Below are 13,623 nucleotides of genomic sequence, written 5' to 3' on the forward strand. Positions count from 1 at the left end.
ACATAATTCAATAGCTGCGTGGCCCAGCGGTAATCACTCTGGTTCGTAATCCGGTGGTCGCGGGATCGAATCTCACTGCTGGCGACCTCTTTTTTTTTTTTTTTAATTTCATTTTTTTTGGAATTGAATTGTGTGTATATACATAATCCCCGGCAATCAGTTTCAACAATTATGTATATAATAATTTTTTTCAAATGCCGTTTGTCGCGGAAAAACCGACGACTTCGAACATCATTATGTTGTTCGCAAACAAAGTTATATTTCAAAAATGTTATCAATTGTTTTCATAATGTTTATCAAGTTTAGTTAACGGCAGAAGTATGGACGATGTTCCAAAACGAATACGTGTAGTGAGAATCAAATGTTCGAAACACAACAGTGACTCAACCTCCATCAAACATTTGCTGCGGCAGGTATTATATTATAAATCACGTTACTCGATCGTTTCAATTGAAGGACAGATGTTCCTTTTCGCACAAGGCGTGGTGGGGGTCAAGAGGGTCGAAACGAGACGCCGTATAACAGCGTAGTTGCCTGCTAACTTCGAAAGAAGGTAGATGCGGTCCCTAACACAACTCATAACAGCGTCGAAAATCAGTGTGTACGTGAGAGTTTTATTGTACCCTGTCAAAAAAACGGAAAAATGGAGACGGGAAAATCCGAGAGTGATCCGGGCCTTTCGCATGAAAGTTATGAGATCGAAGAAGATTCGATACACAGTGAAGTGTTGAAACAACAATTGAAAAATGGATTGATATATTTTGAAACTTTCCTCCGTAACAGTAATGTAATCACAGCAGAACCATCTTCATCAATCAACGAAGAAGCCATGGTAATAGGGGAAGAAATGTTTCAGAATACGTTGCAAATGCTCGCCGAAAAATCACTCGTTCTTGATGAGGAACTGATAGACATTAATGAAATCGACGACAGTAGTGCCTACGAAGAAGTTGAAACGAGTCTCATCGCCAACGAATCATCAGACGAATACGAGCCGGACGAGAGGAAAAAAAAGAGTACGACTATATTCCTCTGGATTACAAAGTTAGAGCTGTCACTCTGGCCAAAGAACATCCAAGCTGGAGTCTCAAAACTCTACAACAAAATGGGTGCTCTCGTTTGAAAAATATGATCTATTTATCCAGGTGGGAAGAGCAAAAAAAAAAAAGTGACGGTAGCAAATTTGATAAATATTGTACCGTCGATTCATGGACACATGATGGCTTCGTAGAAGCTCGACAAAACTTCCAGCAAATTACGACCAGAAACTTGCAGCGGTGGGCCTTGGGCGCTGCAAGTCAGTTCCGAGATTTCGAATTCAAAGCTTCAAAAACATGGGTCACCGAATTTAAAAAGAAGCACCAGATTCGGCAACGGAAAATCACAAAATTTGTTTCCCGGGAAGAGATGGCTACCCAAGACGAAATTTCGGCCGTAGCGGACACATTTAGCATCCAGACGCGAACGCTGATACCGAACTTCGACAAAGATTTTATAATTAATACAGATCAAATTTCAGTTCACAAATTTCATATGGCATGATAGAATATGATTATCAAGAGTCGCGGTAGCGACTCGAGACAAGCACATTTTCTCGACAGCCCGCGACACTCTTACTCCGCACAACTTGCTTATACACAGGACTATATCTATATACAAAAATTTATTTTCCTCATAACCAACGAATTATAGAGTCCCGAAAAAAATACACCAGTGTATATTTTTTATTTTTTTTTCTCTTCCGATTGAGACTATTACGAAGGCTGTTGCTATAAGAATATCGCCGATATAGCTTCATCACATGATCGACTTCGTTTCATTCATTATTATAGAATTTCGTCGTCATCGCACACTTTTTATTATTATGATTATTTACGCGTAGAAGTCACCATGACACCCGGCAACGAGACTGAAGCAGCCGCACTCCGTCGATGCTGCAGAGTTCTTTTAGGGCTACACCAACATGATGATCATAAATATGATCTTGGTGGATAATACAGATCGCACGTTCTCTGTTGTTTGCGTGTGTGCGGTGCTCGTAGGTGAGTTAGAACGTAGTTGCGAGGGCATACCCACGCGGCAAAACGCTCGGCTCACGGACGCACGCACACCACACACCGTCGGCCACGAGCGGCTAACCCCAACGTTCCAACACACACTGGGTGGATCAGGTGTATATATGGGGCATTCTATACAAATTCAACATATTCATTCGTTATCGTATGATATAATAATTTATATGAAACATTATATCAATACGATAACGAATGAATATGAAATGTTTGGGCCTTCGGATTTTGTACGTAGGCTCGTAGTGAGTAAAATAATGAGCGGAATGAAAAGAAATATATGAATAAAGATTTAACAGGGAAAATTTAACAGAGCCTCATTCTATATAATACAAACGAATTTTTTTTTTTTTTTTTAATTGTTATTCAATCCTTTCCATTATCCAAGTAATAAATTGTTTAAGCAAAAATTTGTTCAACGAATCTCTAGTAATTTCTGTTATTTCATGCATATGAATATGAAGTGAAGTTTATAAATTAATGTATAAACTAACAGTCGCGCCAAGTACTTTTTTTGGTATGATATATGATTGACAACACAGATTTCGTTCCGAATATACTGCCATAATAGCAGAATTGTAAATAATGCGTTGTTTTTTTAATGCATTATTGAATACATTACGCATTATTTTGTCAATTGATAATGTATTGTTCAATCCATTATCCATTAACTAATCAATGGATAATGCATTGTATTTTCATTGAAATTTTTGCAACTCTGCATAATAGTAACGGTATTTTTGTATTTTGTTTGTCAGGGTGCCAGTACCAGTCCACGTTCAACAGAACTCTCACAGAAAACGGGTCAAAGGCTGTCCTGGTAAACCGACACGACATCAACAAGGTGACGCAGACGTATACAGCACAATATTCAATCACCATGTCTGGACGAGTCTTGCCTCTTATTTTCGTATGCCTCCAAGAGTCTACATGGCAGGTACGTTTGGACCCAGAGTGCAGAAGACGGTCAATGAGTACGCCAAGATGTATAGCAACGTTGTTATTACATCTTCCAAATCGGGTAAACTCACAACGGGTTTGTACAAGGACTTCTTGCGTAATGCTTTGAAACCATACGTACAAAACGAAAAATTTCTCCTTCTGATCGACTCTTGGGGTGAGCACACGAACCCGGAGTTGTACGATGAGATGTTTCAGGACGATAAAAAGTTACCAACGTGCACTATGAAGGTCATTCCTCCAAAGTGCACTCCTCTCGTCCAACCGTGTGACGTATACTTTTACCGGCAGGTAAAAAATTTGATCAAGCACCTTCAAAATTGTGCTTTTTTAATCGAGCCAGACCGTCAGATCAATTCCAGAGAAGATTGTATAAAAATCCAATCGATCGTGCACCACCAGTTGTCTTCTTCGATTTTTTCCGATATGATACGATACGCATGGTTTGCATCAAACCTGACGCACGATAGAACAATTTTTTTGAATGTAAATCAGGTGTGTTTTCCAACAGATACTTTAAAAAACAAGTGTTTCTGTAAAAACGCATCGTTTATCAGATGTGCTAGATGTCATGCTGTTTTATGCTTTCCATGTTTCTATGATAACTATCACTCTGGTTCGTGCGACATTCCGGCTACTTCTTGTCACTAATTGTAAATTATCTGCAAGTTTATACGGAACTTTTCAATAAATTGTACCCACTTGAATGTTATTTGTAATATTGTGTTTCATTTCCAATGTTATTTGCATGAAACAACACGAATCCATATTATATTCTATTTCAGGAAGCAAATGTTTGTTCGAGGAGTCACTGTTATGTTTCGAACGTTTGATTCTCACTACACGTATTCGTTTCGGAACATCGTTCATACTTCTTCCGTTAACTATACTTGGTAAACATTATGAAAACAATTGATAACATTTTTGAAATATAACTTTGTTTGCGAACAACATAATGATGTTCGAAGTCGTCGGTTTTTCCGCGACAAACGGCATTTAAAAAAAATTATTATATACATAATTGTTGAAAATGATTACCGGAGATTATGTATATACACACAATTCAATTACAAAAAAAATTAAATTCAAAATAAAAAAAAAAAAAAGTCGCGAGCAGCGAGATTCGATCCCGCGACCGCCGGATTACGAACCAGAGAGCTTACCGCTGGGCCACGCGGCTATTGAATTATATGATTATCGCAGCAAAGTATTTGGATGCAATGGAATACTTCAGTGTCGATTTTCTCGACAACGCCAAAGAATGGCATGTTAGGGCTTTGCCACATTACACCTCTGGCCTTAAGCTTTTATTACGCGCAGTATGAATCGAATCTGAATTTTACAATTGGCGGCCTCCCCTTGTTAGCCCCTCCCGACAGACAACTCGATGGCAGCATATAATTAATTATTGAAGTAATCAGGTCTTTGGTATAACGCAATCGCCAATAAATTACATTTTGTAGTATGAACAAATTACAATGACAATCTAGAGTGTCTTCGATATGGCATAGTCGTGATTTAACAATTACATCTATGTACGTTAGTTAAAATTATATTAGTCTGCATTATCCTTTACCACGAAAATTTGAATGTACAGTTTTATAAAAAATGGAAAAGAAAAGAGAACAGGGAAATTTTACGTATCTATCTATCTATCTACGCGAAGGTTAATTTCTCGTGTGAGGCGCGTCCTCTGCTCCCCAGTCATTCAAATCGTCTCCCCACCCGTCATCGCCGTTACCTTCGTCGGGTGCAACTCCGACCACTTTTACATCGAACATACTGTTCGACGCTACCGCCGCAGTTTCAGCTATATGCAGAACTTGAGTTTTTTTAATCACAGGTTCCATGTCAGTAAAAAAGTTAAACTCTTCCTTCTGTATGTGCATAGGTTTCGAGTTCTTTATATCCAGCTCTGATATATCCGAAATTATCGATTTCTTCGAGTATTTTGGGGTTTCCACTTTGGCAGATGCTGAGTCTTTGGAATTCGCTCTCGTTGCATCCTGCGTTGTCGTTTCCAACGGATTCTCCTCGTCTTCGGCAACGCTTAGTTCGCTAGGATTCGCTCTTGGGTTGGCAGATTCCTGAGCGTCCCAGTCCGACCAGTTGCCGTCTTCGTCGTGAGAAATGGAGTTAGAATCGTTTCGATCCTCTCCGCCATCCGGAGACGGTCTTTCCGGTAATTCCAAGACTGCCATTTTGGTTCGCAACAACACGTCTGGCACACTCGCGCCGTTCGGTGCTGCTGGTCGTACTTTGGTTTCTCTCAATCTGGGAGCCTTTTTTGGCCGTCCATCTGTGAACAGTTTTCCCCTATTTCCACCAATCACAGTTGCCGAACCCAACAGGGGAATGAGATCGGCCAGGGCTCTCAGTGTCGTGCTAACTAAATGGTCGTCTGTGTCTTTAATACCGACCAGCAGTTCAGGTAAAACGTGCTGCTTCAGTTCATCCAGCTGGAACGCACTAACGAACGAATTGAAATGGGACAGAAGCAGGAGCCTGATTTGGGCATCGCGTACGCAGAACATCTGCAGAAGTTTCGGTATCAGGTATCTCTTGAATGTTGAGAGCGTGAAAAGGAGATCCGACTCGTTATTATCATCTGTAACTAAAAAGTGATTCAACTATTAACTACACCGTCGTCGACAATGCATGCGCTTGGATCATACCGCTCTCACCTTTCGGTGTCAAAACGAATGGTAGCAGTTTAGATTGGGCTGTAGAATCAAGGAGAACCATTCTAGAGAGGAGCAATACGCCAAGTTGTTCGGCGACGATTTTTTCTGGAAATTTTTTCAATTCAACCACCAGATTTCTGCAAGAAAAAAGAATAGGAAATACGGTGATTAGAAGCTGGAAGATTTGAACACAAATCGTTTTCTGTGGGTAAACTTACGAGAAGAAATCTTGCTTCTCCGTATCACTTTTCAATGGTAATTCCATGAGGAAACTGTGTATAGTTATAAATTCATGCGTAAAGAACGGGTGAACTAGGACGGAGGAAAGTTTGGTTCTCAATGTTGGATCAGCATTCTGCAAATGTTTCTTTGATAACTCTTTGAATTCTGCCAGGGCAGGGACGTCTTCTGTCGTGCAGAGAGGAAAAAAAAAACAGAATATTATCCAAAACCGAAATAGCACTGGGTGAATTCTTCCGCAAGATCGCGACAACTTACCGTCGCTTTTCTGCCTCAAGACCTCCTCTGCCAATACTCCGAATGCAAACTGATCAATGGCAGAAGGCTCCATGAGAACGGCGGATTTTCCGCCATCCTCCTCTGGCGATATTGCCTTTTCATATCTGTAGTTTCTAGTCTTCTGTAAATAAGCAGGTGTCAATTCAGTGAATCTGCATAAATATTCCAGCCCCCCCAATTTCCAAAATCCATCAGGTGTGACATAAATGGCGCTGTTAGAAACATTGTTGTGAGAAGCGAGCGCCTTTTCATGGAGAAAAATCAGGGCACGTAAAATGTTGTGCAGTCCAATGCAAATCTGCAGAGTTGTTTGCATTCCGATCACCTGGACAAGTGGCTTGACTTCCTCCGTCGCGAGGAAGAATTTGCTACCCTTGTGCCAGGATGCAACGTACTTCAATATACAGGGATGACGATGCAGCATGAGGTGCTGAAAGAAAAACGCGTCGATCACAATTTGCTCAACATAATTCTTTAAACTATTCTCTGCGCTCGTGGCAAACATATGTTATGCGACGGCTGGACGTGCGCCTAGAAATTTCAAATTACAGCGCCGGCTTGATTAGGATCGCCTGCAATTGACACCTCTTTGTAAAAACGTTGTCGCATGCCCCCACCTTGGCAGCTTTCTCCAAGGGCGACGGCTTGCCGAAATTCGCACCAGAGTGCAATGACGGCTCGCTGACGAATACTGATAACGTTTGCTGACTGGGTTCACTCAAGCTGGCACTGTGATGAAGCCAAAAGTCCGTGATCTCAACGGCCTTCTCGTCGATCTCCAACCCGCCCAGGGCACTCTTCTCGTTACCCATAAATAATTCAATTCTGTTGATCAATCCCCGCCGTGTTTACGTGGCAAAAATCACAAGACTGCCCGCAGGTACGACGAGTTGTCTGCTTTTCGGGTTAGGTTAGGCTGGGTTTGGTTAGGTTCATGCATCTCTGCCATTGTCATATTCTTATCGCAAGCCGTAACCGCCGTAACCCAGAGATGAGCAGGAAGATCTCCAACGCTCGGCTTTTCTTGATACCAGCTAGGTTGGAGCGTCGACGTGACACCTAGGCGGCCACGCTCCGAAGGTGGCCGACAATCGTGTATATGTATATGATATACTCGGTCGATCGAGCAAGTGGTTGCCAATCGCATCCTTGTTCCCGCTCACACAGATGTTTCCAGGAATGCAAGAATTGGGATTTTTCTTGATTCAATTATGAATGTCAGCGAATAAAAGTATCTCCAGATTTGATAAATTTTGGATTCAATTAGCAGACGCTGAACCAAAATAATTAACCATTCCCAGCCCGAATACTTTTTTTTTTTTTTAATAAATTTTATTTTTTTATTGATATGAAAATATGTGACGCCTGGTGGTCTCGAATATTTGTACACGCAGTCTATGTAAAAATATTACGAAGCCAGCTCGATAGCATTTATGCAAAATGTGCAATACGCAGGTGGTTGGGGGAAATTTTTTTTCTCTCGAACTGAATCTTCCAGAAAATCATCAGCGAATTCCAAGCAAGCTCCGTAAATATTCCGAGCTAACGCGCGATCATGGAAGTAGCTGTAGCGTGGCTGAGTGGATACCACATGAGGATGGAGTGATGCGGGACACGGGTTTGATCGCAGTTCACTTTTCATTTTTGAAGTTATACTTCTTTAGGCGCGTTATGAAAAACTGATGAGAGTGAAATTTCACGATGCGCGCGCATCACTGTAACACAAAACTGTAACACAAAATTAACAGGATGAAGTTGCCCACTCAACCGAATTCATGCGCGCGCATCACTGTAACACAAAATTAACAGGATGAAGTTGCCCACTCAACCGAATTCATTAAGTCTCGAAAAAAAGCTAAATATTTATCCGCATGGTTTTAGTTTTTACAGTCACAACACGTGTTTTACTTTCATACAAGTGCGAATTATATATGTGGCAATAAAATATATTCAGTAGTGATTTAAATTGAATATTTGGATTAATATTATTTACTATTTGTGAATATTAGTGAAAAAATTGTGCTAAAATACTTTTTCAAGTGCTCCAATATAATTGAGGTTAGTTATCCGTATGTATTATTTATTGATATAAATTAAAATATCATTATTTAATATAATTAATACTAAATATTATTAAATTATCAATGTTGAATATTTATTATTGGTTTTTTAATATTTACAAAATGAAGAATTAAATTTAATAGAACATTTAATAAAAAGTTCGTGACAAAAATTTAATAGATTATTTAAATATAATGTAAGACATCCGTTATTTGTTTCATTGTTTTTTATTACATACTTCTTTTCTTTATCATTGTGTGACAGAAGATTTTGACATGTTGTGTATTTTTTAATGATGCCAAAGAAGTATAACTTCTCACGCCCGTACATAAGTACACGCACCCATTTTTTTTTATTTTTTTTAATTTTTCTTTATTTTTTTTTTTTAATCCAATCCCGGCTTTCTTTTTGTATTTTCGGAGAGAAAAAACAAATGAAAGAAAGAAAATTTCGAGAGCCGGTCGATTTTTTCCTTCTTTCCTTTTGCTTTTTTTTTACTGAACCCACTTTTTTTGTAGTGGGGGTAACCCAGAAGAGAACAAATAATTGAAACAATAAAATACCGAGAGTGAATCGATTTGTTCCTCGTTTTTGGCGCCCCTTTTTTTTACTTAATCCCTGCCCGTTTTTTATTTCGGGTAACTCATAAGAGAGAAAATAGATGAAAGTGAGAGTGAACCGATTTTTTTTTCCTTACATTTTTTTTTATTTCGAATTTTTACTTAATCCCGGTTTCTTTTTTGTATTTTTGATAACCGAGAAGAGAAAAAAGGAATGGAAAAAAACAATTCCGACAGTGTGTAGATTTTTTTACATTTTTCTTTTTTTTTTTTTGTTTCTTCATATGGTAACCCGGATGAGAAAAATTTCAGCTATCTCTCTCGCAATCATGTGTCAGCTGATCAATCCTCGCGTGCTCTTAGAAGAGAATGTATATATATATATATATATATATTCCCGGTTTATTGTTTTTTGCATTATACTTCGACTTCGCCGGTCGACTCTCGATTCAAATATTTGCGAGAAATTTTGCATGTATATCTCGAAATATATCCCGAACCGACCAAGTTTACAATGTATTACTTTGTATGCGATCACGGATTCCCCCAAATGCATCCACCAATTTTTCGATCGTCAGTCGCAACTCGTGTTACGAATACTCGACATCGTAATCTCGTAATAAGGGAGTGACTTCTGTATGTGCTTTGTTGCGTCGAAAAACATCAACAATGGATGAAAACAAACCGCAACGTGCGTGCGATCTCTGCGCTTACCGTGGTTATAACAATTCGAAATTTACGGGAACAAAATTATACAGGTTTCCTGTGGCAGGAGATTGCCGCCTTGATGCGTGGGTAAAAAATACCGGTAAGTGTTGCCTTGTAATTATTTGCCTTTTTTCTCGAAATGGAAAAGTACAAGAATCTCGGAGAACAGTGAAATCTAAAATAACTGACGCTATGCGAAAAAGGATGTACTGAAGAATGCTTGGTACATTTATTTCTTAATTTTTTTTTATTTTCAAAAATTTTTTTTCGATTCTATCCAGCATACAAAATTTTTTTTATAATTTCAATTCCTAAATGAAAAATGAGTGCTTTCACGCATTCTCAGAAACGTCTGCCGTGTCTCTTGATAATGCAAAAAACTTGTAAAAAAATTATGGCGGGAAAAAATTGTTGAACAAATTTCCGTTCATGTTCTTTTCTTATATTATAGAATGAATTCGTTCGTTTCTCTGAACATGTATGAAATTGTTCAGAATTTTCACTCCATTTTAAATTCAATTTTTATAATTTTGGTAAAATTATGAAGGGTGAATTTTTGATATATGTTCGGAGAAATGTTCCGTGTTGCATCCAAGAAGTATGCGGGATATTAAACGATCAGAAATTAAACCTATACGAATTCTCGAAAACAGAAATTTTGGAATAGAGACAATTAGAAAAAAAATCATCGCACTTGCTTGCAAATATATTTACATTAATTTCATAGTAGAAAAAATAAAGTTTTCTAGAGGTTTTCTGAACGACATTTTTTTAAACGATTGATTTCAAACTTTTTCACCTTATGATGACAACAAAAAATGTTCTGCGCATCTGCAGGATGTTTTTATTTTTTTTATTGATTTTTACCTTATGGCAAAGTACTCAAAATTATCACCGAAACTCACTTTCGGTAGGAAAAAAAATTCTCCTATCGAGTTTCAAAATCAATGTATTCACACGGCGCGGTTTGGCGCAGATGTGTCACTTGTTAATGCAGATTGCAGGTACATTTTTTCCGAAATCGCAGGCAATAAGTACTTGCTGACTTTATCACCGGAAACATTACGGACGTGGGGGTTATGCCGGGAGCATCTCAGCCCGATGTACTTCATTGGCAACAGACTTTCGCAACAGGCGATTCCTCTTATGTTTCTCGAGAGTGTTGACGATTCGAAGGACCACCCGGAAGTCCGAACTCCATCCACATATGCGGAAGGTCCAGTGGATGATTGCGCAGTCCGTACAATGGTAAGTGATGCAATTTCTCTCGCAACGCCGCACCCGGTCGAGTTCGAGTCGTTGATTCTCAACGATTCTGCCGATGAACCGGTGACGTTCATTTCCGCGTTTGCAGCGAATCACTCTGTCATACCGGCGGGTACCGTTTCCTCGGGCTTGACGGAAACGGTGCTTGTTATGCCTTGTGAATCCGTAGAGGTACAAAGCACAGGTGAGTCCGCCTTTGATACGGTTCACTCGTCGACATCGGCGTGTGTGCCTACTGGCGTAGGTAAAGAAGATTTGCACGTTACGGAGCATGCGCGTAAGTATAGAAAGACAGTGGTGAGCTTTGCTGATTCGGATGACGAAAATTGCACCTGGATGAGCGTAGAACCGCAACCCGAAGATAGTAGCCCTGCATGTCAGACGCCTGAGGGACACATGTGAGACAGAAGCAACTCACTCCCTTCTATTTGTTTAACAATTTATCAAGATCATTGATGATTCATACTGAACTACATTTTATTTTGAATTGCTTCTACTCGACGCGGCCTGGGTCAAGTGCTGTCGAGGCTCAGACAATTTTATTATATTATGTTGTGCGTCAGTTAATTATCAATGTTAACGAAAACGAAATAACGGCTAAGCTCAGTTGGCTAACAAATAACAATAATAGTTTTATTTATAGACTCTGTTCGCAAGGGAGTTCATTTGGGGACCCGAGGAAGGGAGAATCCAAATTTCCGAGAGCATAGAAGAAAGAATTGGACAGAATATACAAGTTTATTTGTACTTACAAATTGTTGTCGAAATCCGACTCTCGCAATTACGATGGAATTGATTCCACAGTCAAATTACAAGAAAATACTACGCACTAGTTGACACAAGAGTCAAACTGTACGGAATTAACACAATAGTCGAGTCACAAAATATACTGTATTAACAACAAGGTTGACACAAGAGTCAAACTATGTAATTGTCACGTACAAAGGTCGACACAAAAGTCGAATTACAAAATCGTGTAATAGGCATGGGGTTGACACAAGAGTCAAATCACGCGAACGCTACCCACTGAAGCTGACATAGAAGCCAAATTATTGTAACGAAATACTATGTTAAAGAAAAATTAAATCGAAGCCGAATTTGCCGCGCGAAGGTTGTGAGGCGTATGTACGAGAGACGGCGTGAGGGAGCCGGAAGTGGAAGCGGCCATGTGAAAAAGCTAGAATAGTCTAGAAGTCCAGAAGGTTCGAGAAACCGAGGGAGGAGATATAGATATAGTGAGGTGTGAGTGAGATGTGAGAGTGATAGGCGAGCGTTTGGAACGAGAGTCGCGAAAGCAATTGATTATTGCGGGAGAATATCATTGTAAAGTCAAGCCCTTAACCTAGCCAACTCCGAAAGTAAACCCCTGTAACTAAAACAAATAAATATATATTGTTCCACCAACAAAAAAAAGTCTCGAGTGTGTACAAATTATTTTCCTTTAAAAACTACGTGCGAAAGTTGACACAAGAGTCAAACTACAAAACTATGCACTATATACGGGGGTTGACGCAAGAGTGGTTGTGCCGGCTCCTGCCGCACGTGGCTTGGATGGATAATTCGCTCGACAATTTGACGCCTGCGCGCTAGTCTGAATTTGAATGTCTGTACCCTATTCGTCTCGAGTCAATATGGCGTAACGGCGCGTAATATTTAAATGACCTTAAGTGACTCGGAAGCTATTTATTAACCGCGGATACCTTATAATTAGGGATTTCGACTCTGACGTTGAGTTAGATACGATTATCCTATTTTCCTGTTACACATGTCATGTGTGGGTGATCTGTCGCTTCATGCAAAAGTGTTGCGTCATCTGCGTAAACAAAATGCCGCTTTGATACGGGAAAACGCATCGAAGACGAAAACGATTCGACAACTCCGTCAAAAGCTGAAACGAGCTTTGAGGACAGGTGCACGTGTGGAGAAAAAAGACACGCGCAGGCGCCCAGCGCCACTTAAACGAGACAGATGGAGCAGGCATACATTTTCGCCGTACGGTAGGAAGAGAGGGGGATATTACTCCCTCTCCATCCGTCTTACGCTTTTTCGATCAGGCTACGGATCTGACGCGAGTTTAACATTTTGTACCCATCTAAAAAAGTGCCAAGCTCCGCTGAAGAAGTTTTCACTTAAAAAAAAATTGTCCCTCGATAGTTTTCTCGATCAGCAAAAGAGTTTGTAGCCGGCAGCAAGAACGATGATGAAGCTCCAATTGCACCGGAAAAATGCTCCTTACTCGGAGGAACAAAAAGATCTTGCAAAGCAGCTTTTTTATACGCGTTTGAGAAATGCAGGATGCATGTTTCCGGCGGAAAGTACCGTGCGCAATTGGATCTCGGAGGTTGACATAAACCCCGGCTTCTGCGATTTCATATTCCAGAAGTTGAAGGTCAAAATTGAAGAGTTGCCTATCGAAAATAGGGTATGCGCTCTAAAATGGGACGAGATGACTATCAAACAATTTGAAGAATATTCGGAGAAACTCGATTGCATCGAAGGTCTGGTTGATCGCGGCCCACTAGGTCGGAGGGATGAACGCGCGCGCTACGTCTTCGTTTTTTGCGTCGACAGTTTGAACGCAAAACAATCATGGCGGCAACAACTCGCGTATTTTCGTCCCGGGACTGGCATGAAGGCCGAGGAGATTCATACCTTGGTCGATGAATGCCTCCGTTGATTGCATGAAGCCGGAGCCGTAGTTCACCTCGTGACATGCGATCAGGGTCCCTCGAACCAAAAATTGTTCAATTCTTGTTTAAAAGTGTCAGAGGAGAGTCCGCGCTGTATGAGCGGTGA

The 13,623-nt window shown here is 40.1% G+C and overlaps 1 protein-coding gene and 1 long non-coding RNA gene across 3 annotated transcripts; one reads left to right on the plus strand and one right to left on the minus strand.

Moving 5' to 3' along the window:
* The first annotated feature begins 482 nt into the window (after positions 1-482).
* LOC124218063 (uncharacterized) lies at positions 483-3,748 on the plus strand. The gene is made up of 2 exons (XR_006882976.2): positions 483-2,171; positions 2,828-3,748. It is a non-coding gene; the product is annotated as an uncharacterized lncRNA (long non-coding RNA).
* LOC124218061 (protein-associating with the carboxyl-terminal domain of ezrin) lies at positions 3,520-7,180 on the minus strand. Of its 2 annotated transcripts, none has more exons than XM_046624426.2 (5): positions 6,850-7,180; positions 6,212-6,662; positions 5,932-6,121; positions 5,714-5,850; positions 3,520-5,643 (listed from the first exon to the last, which is right to left on the minus strand). In XM_046624426.2, exons 1-5 carry the CDS (start codon positions 7,042-7,044, stop codon positions 4,697-4,699), a joined length of 1,920 nt encoding a protein of 639 aa, XP_046480382.1. In that variant the 5' UTR covers positions 7,045-7,180; the 3' UTR covers positions 3,520-4,696. The 2 variants fall into 2 exon arrangements, with proteins under 2 accessions (XP_046480382.1, XP_046480383.1); XM_046624427.2 differs by having other exon boundaries at positions 6,818-6,931.
* Between the last annotated feature and the right edge of the window lie 6,443 nt (positions 7,181-13,623).

The sequence above is a fragment of the Neodiprion pinetum genome, chromosome 4 (genome assembly GCF_021155775.2).
Source record: "Neodiprion pinetum isolate iyNeoPine1 chromosome 4, iyNeoPine1.2, whole genome shotgun sequence".
NCBI classification, from domain to species: Eukaryota; Metazoa; Arthropoda; class Insecta; order Hymenoptera; family Diprionidae; genus Neodiprion; species Neodiprion pinetum.